Here is an 8366-nt window from a genome sequence, read left to right on the forward strand (position 1 = left end):
AATGCTCCAGCTCCCAAAGCATGATCTGGCTGCTGGTTCCCAGTCTGCACAGTCTGCTCTGACAGACCACACGACTGGTAAGGACAAGAATCAGCCAAAATTCTGATTGCAAAGGAGCATGGCTTTGGCATCTCTCAGCTATTAGCTTCCCTCTCTGCCCTAAAGCACAAAAGACTGGCAATTTTTAGAAACCAAAACCCAACGGAAGCAAAATTATTTTAAATCCAAAAATTATCCTTTTGCCTACACATTTTAAGAACATACCTGCCTCTGGAGGTTTTATGGAAAACCATTACGAAATATTTTCCTTAGCTATGTTTTTAATAAAATCCATCCGTGAATTGCTGCTGCACTAAACTAAAATGTAGTCAGTACTCCTGACTCAGTTGTCCAAATCAGTCACAAAAGATGTTTTTAAAATAGAAACACTTAATACTCAGATACTTAGAGTAGTTAAACCATCTGAGTGACTAGCTCGCCTAGAAAGAACACTCATAACTACAATTTTTTTCCTTGAAAGTCTCCAAGTGATTCAGAACAATGAGTGAAAGTGAAATTTGATTTTACTTCTCAGGTATTACTTATCCCTATAATAAATAAGCTACATTGTGTGCTGAGACAGCTAAAAGCTTCTTGTAGTTTACATTATTTGAATGTGATCCATTCTCTGAGAAGAAACTATCTTTTGCTCTCAGCAGAGCTGCATTTGAAATGGAATAGCAGCCCCCAGTGATAGCAGAAGTGGAAAAATATTAAACAATCTATTTTATTTATGAAAACTGGAAAATGAGGTCAGTGGCACTTGGAGCATGCTCAGTTTGTAACGTGCAGATACACTGCAAAACCAAATTATTTTCTGCATATTTTTAGCAGTACATTTTGTGTCTATGAAAGTGCAACTAAAGTGAAGAGACTTAAGTATTCCAAGCTCAAAAGGTTGTGGGTTTTTTTGTTTGTTTTACCAACAGTATCTGGCTTTGTAGCCTGTATGTGAGCATAGCCAGACTCCGACAAGATCCTGTAGAGCCCTTTTTTCAAGAAGGGGAACATCCTCCTGACATCTTCATCCTGGAATCCAAAGAGCCCTGGGAAGTACCGGCCCAGCAGGACAGAGAGCAGGTGAGTGAGTCCCAGCTTTGAAACTGAGGCCATATTTAAATGGAGACCTTTCACATGGCTAAAGACAAAAAACAGAAAAAGCCCCACAAGTTAACAAAAAGTTAACAAAAGCTCAAAGTTGTTGTATTTAGAGTCATAGAATATCCTGAGTTGGAAGGGACCCACAAGGATCATCAAAGTCCAACTCCTGGCCCTTCACAGGACAGCCCCAAGAATCACACCACGTGCCTGAGAGCATTGCCCAAACGCTTCTTGAACTCTGCCAGGCTTGGTGCTGTGACCTGTAACATTTGAAATGGACATACTTGAATTCCAGCCTGTTAATTACATCATGACCTCAGCTGCCCTTTTAGTGTGGCTTTTCACACAAAGATGACAAGTCAGAGGGACAACTGTCAGTAATCAGCACACACTCCAGGGCACCAAGCCACAAATCCTCCCTTATTTTTCTTTACAGGTATGTGTCCCAGTCCAGACCTCAGCGAGGCCACTACAAAACTACTGCACAACTGTTTGAAAGAAAAAGCATTTAATATAAACTAAAGTATGTAATTTTGCATCATTGCTTAACACTGAGCATCAAAGAAAGAAGCCACACAGTGAGGACTTGGGCAGGAACTCCCAAGTGCACAAGAAATAACTATTCAGAGAGTAAAACAGCTGTACCAACGGAGTACTCACTTGGGAGCTATCTGGGCCAGGTTGGTGCAGATGAGCCAGCCCCAGTCACCACCCTGGGTGTAGAACTCATTGAATCCCAGTCTGAGCATCAACTCATAAAAAACAGAAGCGGCACTCACGGAATTGAAGTCTGCATTAGAAGAAAAGAACACTATTTCGTACTAATTCCACCCACACTTCTGACCCTGAAGCATTGATTCTCCACATCAAGGCAACGTTCAAGTTCCTCAAAAGCTTCAAGTCCAATTCTCCTTGCCTGTCTGTCTGACTGACTGCATGGAAGCCCTTGCTCAGCATCCAGGCAGGGTCTAGAGAGCAAGCAGAAACCATGAGGAGGACAAACTCCAGCCTTTGTTGCTGACTGGTGTTCTCCCAGTTGTCCATGCACTTGCCCCACCACGGGGCTGCCAGAGTCCTTTAAACTCAGCTCTGTCCATACTCCATCTGAGCCCCATCAGAGGCACAGAGAGTTCCCCAGGGAGTGTGTTTCTGTTTTGTCTGCTGGGAGCACAGTCTTCTCTTAATGATAGTTGGAAACTCTTGTTTCCACCAGTGATGCACTTCTGCACTGCTTCTGCACACTGACCATGTAAATTTTAGCCAGGGAAGCTGAAAAAAGCAAAGCCAACCTTCCCCTGCTGGTCATTCACCCGCACATGTAATTAAATGCTAAACTCAGTAGCACTTTAAACACTTCCAGGCTTCAATTTGCTGCAGCTTGTGTTTGTATCCCTCAGAGCACAAGCTGAGCAAGCAGGTATTTGGCTACAATCTGCCACATGGATACATGAACTGCTTCGTTTCACCTCTTCCTTCTCACCTACTTGTACAATGCTGTCAAATATGGATTCAAAACACCCAAAAGGAACAGCAGTAAATTAAATTACCCTGCCTGCTCACTCACAGACAATTCGTGGATGCAATTACAATTCTTGAGTTGTCACTTCATAGCTTTTTATGGTGCTTTTAAAATTATCCATCTACACGTTGCTCCAGAAACTAGCCAGTGATGTCACCCAAAATCACCCCCTTATCTCCCTCCTCCCACATGACACACAGGATCTCTGCTTCCTCACCGGGAAAACAAGAAGTGTGTAACAGGAGTTGCTGTTCTGCTAACAGAGGCTGTCTCACTGTGAGACTGGGCTTGTGGGGGTTCAGTTTCTTCTCATGTGACATACCTTTTTTGTGGGGTGCTTCTGAGAAACCATAACCAGGGATAGATGGGCAAATGACCTCAAAAATGTGCTCATCACTGAGGCCGTGGCTTGCGGGATCCGTCAGGAGAGGGATAATTTTGTAGAACTCGTAAAATGAGCCAGGCCAACCATGAACCATTAGTAGTGGCTTTGCAGCCTGGCCTTCAGGCAAACGAGGAGGCTTTACATGAACAAAATGGATATCAATGCCTGTAAAAAATAAAATCATTAATTAGCATGCCCAAATTTACCATGGCACTGAAACTAATCACAGAACAGATGATGAATAAAGCTTTCCTCCAGTCTTTTTTTTTTGTGAGCGTGCAAACACACTGCACCTCTCTGGATACATTTATCCAAGGACCTTATAGTACTTTATAACGGGCAATTAAGCATCACAGCAGCCAAATGAGGTTGGCTATTTCTGGTTTAAAATAAATTGGCAAATTAAGACATAGAAGTGAAGCAATCTACCAACGGTAACACATTGACTCACACAGCTTACAGGCAGAGGAGACAATTACGTCATTTAGTCCAAGTGCCCTTAAATCTTACCCAAATGTCCCTACATGGCACGGGATAGGCCTCAGTCAGCCACAGATTTTTCTTCCTGAAAGGCCTACAACAGCAGCTTGAAGGCACCAAGAGATAGGGAATCCATCACAACTTGCAGCTGTTGGTTCGGGGGCATTAATCACTTTCCTCATTTTGTTCATGCCTTACTTTCCATTTGAACATGTCTGGCTTGTATCCCCAGCCACTGACCCTAAATGCTACAGCAAAAGGCATTTTAAAAGCCCTCAGTAAGTATTCTCTGCCTGTGGAAGCCTCCTGTAATCAGGTCACACATCTTAACAGCTGATAAGCCAGTCATGCCGAATCAAGGATTTTATGCCTGGCTAAAAGAGAGTTAAAGTGTTCATTTTTGTAGTTCTTTCCTACCCTTTGTCCAAAGCTTTCAATATCTCTCTGAGTAAACCAAAATGGGAAACTCTCCTGGTTGTTCAGTACGAAGGTAAAAACTGCAGTGTGGTTTCCATTGTGATCCTTTCCAGCAGGAAAGCTTCACGCAGCACTGCACTACCTGCTTCAGGTGAACTGCTCTTCCTCAAACTAACTCAGGGCTTCGTTTTCCAGGAAACAGGAATTTGTTCCCAGCAGAGCCTGAATGCCTCATTTCTTGATGTATTTTAGCATATTTTACTCACATCAACTCCAGTTCACCAGCAATCCCACCCTCTTTCACTGACTTGAGATTTCCCCATCCTTGACACTTCTGTGAATCTCTGTATTCTCTGAAAAGCTTTCAAGTGATGACAGAAGGTAGGAATCTGATACACGGAATGTTTGACCTTGTCTTTTCATATCTCCCCTCTGTAATCTTTCCCAACACTGACATTTCCCTTCCCATTGCTATACATAGTGCATTGTCCTTAGCTGCTTCACCCTTTATTGTCTCAGATGGTGCTTTTTTCTTCTTTTTTAAGGGAAGGCTTTTTGGTTTTATCTTTTTCAGCACTAACATCACTTAAATAAATGCTTTATGTTCTAACCACTATGTAACACCATTTATTGTCCCAAATCCATTTAACATATTGTGGCATACTGCACCATTTGAAATAACACACAACTATGGGTGCAAGTAAAAATGTAACAAAATCCTCTGGTAAGGTTAAATTTTGCCATCATGTCAGACAATTGCCTGCTGTGCTCTAGATCTACAACTGCAGCCCCAAAAGACCCAAGCACCACCCTAAATCAGGCATTTGAAAAAGCCCAGTCTGACCAAGCTCCAGCACCAGCAGAGCTTGGCTGAATGAACTCTTTGGAAAGGTGCAGTGTGCTCTGAATGAAGAACCATCCCCTCACACCTGGCAGCACACCAATCCCAGGGGAAAGGCACTGTGCATTCTTAGGCCTGGGAATGCTTGAAGAGGTGCAGCAGAGCACATCTGCCCTGCCAGGCAGGGACATCCTGCCCAGCTGAGGAGGGCTGCCAGGCTGATCGCTTCACTGTGACAGCAGCAGCTGGGCAGCTCCACGAAGCATCAGGAGACATCTGTGGGAATGTTTGCACGACTGCATGCGAGTCAGGGAACATGTGTACATGTTAAGATCCACTTCTGCTTCCAAACACCCGTGCCTGGCTCCTGCTAACACCAGCTGACAGCCCGCTCAAGCACAGGGAATTCTATTTGTCATGCCTTGTCCTAAAGGCCTCAGTTACAGTGAAGGAGTTCCTTGCTGCTTCGGCAGTGATGCCAGTGATCCAGACCATGGCAGCCAGAGAGGGAAGGCCCACGTGACACAACCAGAGCCTTCTTCCCACCAAGTTCCCTTGCAGACAAATGTATCTATTACTGTTTATATTTTAAGGGTAAAAGCTACACACCTTGAATCTTTGTTTTGAATTGTGGGTACTTGTTGAGGACTTCAACTTGTTTCTTCCAATTGAACTGGTTTTTCCAGTAGGACACAACCTTCCTGAGATGCACTGAGTTAGTCCCATAATGGAAGCAACTGTCCTCCAGTGGCTCAGTGAATCGAGCCTGGTCAAGTCTCCTAAATAAGTCCTACAGGGAAAAAGAAAGAACAGACATTAAAAGCATTTGTGTCTGCTGCCTTGGGCTCTACTGTGTATGGTTTCTAGTTATTCCCAAGTGAAATGGAAACAATGGAAATAACATCTCTAATTAGACACCTGTGCCTTTTGCTGATGCTCCATCAGCTGTTCCAATTCCTTTCCTCCTCCAGATGGCCTCCTTCCTCTTCCATTCACAGCTGTTCTCAGCCTTTGTTCTGCAGGGCTCCCTAACCTGTCTGCCAGGCTGACAACCACAGAGGGCAAGACGCTCTGCTGGCACTGCTGTGGCTTCACGTTTTAAGTCTTGCTGCATTTCCAGGGTACTTTCCTCACAATCAACGCATGAATCTGGCCCAAATCTTTTGCTTTCCTTCCCGGACTCAGGGGTGGGAGGTCTTCTCTGGGAAACACTCGGAAGGATTTTGCATAGACAGAAAGTTGGTGAAACTAGACCGATATTATAGTTTGCCAGTCTGGAATAACAATGACAGTCACCTTCCCACTGCACTTCAGGGGTACAGGGGCTGCTAATGATGCTGCAAGATCACTCTAAAATCACTCAGCAGGGACGGACTGCCAAGAGCCCCTTCCTACCACAAACAGAACCCCAGAGTAGCTGAGGGTGAAAGGCAGGTCTGGAAATCTAACCCTGCTCAAACATTTTAAAGTTAGAAATTATCCAGCTTAGCATCTGCAGTGTAATGGGAAAACATAACAGAGATCAATGTCCCTTGATACTACTAAGAAGGGCAAGCAAAGTGTTAAAAAACCCAAGTCTTGCTGAGAAATTAGGAATCTATTGTAAATTAATAATATGAGCAATCCCATGAGTATTGTTTGAACCATGACTCCACAAAGACCTATGAAATCGTTCAATCCCTGGCTTAAACACTCACAATCAAAATCTTTCTATCCAACAAATTCTGCAACGTATGTGTTTACTGTAATTACCACAGTAATTTAGTGTTGACCAAAGTAGACTATTAATTACAGAAGAATCAGCATCCAACACAGCTGCAAACATAAAGCAGTCAAGAAAATGAGGTATTTGTAATTGCTTTGGAAAGAAAGGGGGAAAAAACGACATTGTTCTTATTCTGGTCTACACAAACTGAGGAAAATGCACAAACAGAAAAACAGAGTTGAGTAATCTGTAATATCATTTTTATGTTTACTGGGCTTTGCAGAGTAGGTTTATTTACCAGCAATTTTCCAGGAGCCAGCTGAGAACAAAATGACACAGTGAGATCTGCCTATTCATACCTGTCTTCTAAAGTACTGAAAAATCCCTTCCCCCAAGACTTGGACATCTCAGGCACTCAACTGGTTCAATTTAAAAATTACTTCCAAACATGTCCTGCATTTATTTGGCCATTTCTTCCTTCCCTCCCCCCAGCACAGAGATTTGCTTACACTCAGCTCTTCCTCTGTAGTCTCCACCTTAAATGGCCGAACACTTGTGTCTTCTTGAGTCACAGGCTTTTGTCCCTTGCCCCACCACCCATCTTTGAAGGGCAGTGTCTCTTCTTTCTTTTTGGAAAACAAGAAGTAGATGAGGAGCGTCCCCAGGACCAGGACCACCTCGAGCAGCATAATGCCTGCAAGAGAAGAGCAGACCTCTGTTAAGCCAAATCAGCTCAGGGAGACACACATTCTTTGTGAAGACTACAAAGGTTTTCCCTTTTTAGACAGGATTCCAGCTACAGGATCTTCTGGCACTCACATGACATCGATACTTCTGTGAAATTTCTGAAACAGAATGTTTTAACCTACTCAGATGGGGAAGAATTGTTTTAAATAAAAAGACCTATAATAAAAACAGAACTCAAAGCAAGTAAAGAGATTATGTGGCAATTCAAGAGTCATTATAATGTAAATATAACAAACATAACATAACTTAATAATTATAATTATGTAATTCACATTTAATGCTTTCTCTTCCTCTGAAGCTCTAGATTCCCAACAAATCCCAAAGCAGAGCATCCCTTCAGCAAGGCTTACACACCTACTGCTGTAGATTTGGAGGGAAAGGAAAACAACACGTATACACAGAATAAAAAGTGAACAGTGTGAGGGCAGCCACCTTGTACCTCCCAGTCAGCCAGGAAGTGGAGCAGGGATATATTTGCATAACCCTTGAACAGCAGTGCAAAGGGTAGTTGGACCTTCCCCTTCCTTCTCCCTGTGAACTATTTTAAAGAGAAAACAAAAGCCCATGCTCTAAAAGGTGATCACATTCCCAAGGGATAAAATTCTGTCAAGGTGAAGAGCAACCTGATTTCGCAGCACATCTGCATAACCCTGCTGCAGGGCTGCTGTGCTTCAGTCAAACAGAACACCTTAAAAAAAAAGAAAAAAAATCCATTTTGAATGTATTTGGACTATTTCATGCTGCAAGTAGAAAAAACACTTAGACTCTCTTTAATAATTAATGTTTTCAAGCATGCCTTTAAGTATAAGAAATGTTTGTAAGGTGGTTTGGGGAACAGTACTGTCATCATTTTAATGCATAATTTTAAAGAATGTCGTGCTTCAAACACTCGCTTGCTGGGGAATTGCTAAGACATCAAGTATTTAAAAACTTCTGTAGGGCAAGGATTGTTTATGACCCAGAACGTCTTCATTCTCTCTAGAGCCAGAAGGTTTTGTTGGTTTTGCTGCTGCAGAGTAATTTGATGCTCTGGAATGGCTCAAAGAGTCATCAGAATGCACCAAATTTACTCCTGGATCGAAACAGGAATTTTAACACAAGTTAACGGGAATTCACAGGATTAGAGGAGGAA

At 42.9% G+C, this 8366-nt stretch overlaps 1 protein-coding gene across 1 annotated transcript in view; it reads right to left on the reverse strand.

Moving 5' to 3' along the window:
* Positions 1-7655, reverse strand: part of EPHX1 (epoxide hydrolase 1) — a 12835-nt gene extending 5180 nt beyond the window's left edge. The window contains exons 1-6 of the mRNA XM_008630394.2: positions 7589-7655; positions 6997-7181; positions 5392-5572; positions 2982-3209; positions 1801-1930; positions 963-1177 (exon numbers count right to left, since the gene is read on the reverse strand). Of these exons, the coding sequence (XP_008628616.1) occupies positions 963-1177; positions 1801-1930; positions 2982-3209; positions 5392-5572; positions 6997-7176 (934 nt within the window). The 5' untranslated portion in view covers positions 7177-7181; positions 7589-7655. The remainder of the gene's footprint in view (positions 1-962; positions 1178-1800; positions 1931-2981; positions 3210-5391; positions 5573-6996; positions 7182-7588) is intronic.
* Positions 7656-8366: the final 711 nt, after the last annotated feature.

This window comes from Corvus brachyrhynchos, unplaced genomic scaffold (assembly GCF_000691975.1).
Source record: "Corvus brachyrhynchos isolate BGI_N302 unplaced genomic scaffold, ASM69197v1 scaffold101, whole genome shotgun sequence".
Taxonomy (NCBI): Eukaryota; Metazoa; Chordata; class Aves; order Passeriformes; family Corvidae; genus Corvus; species Corvus brachyrhynchos.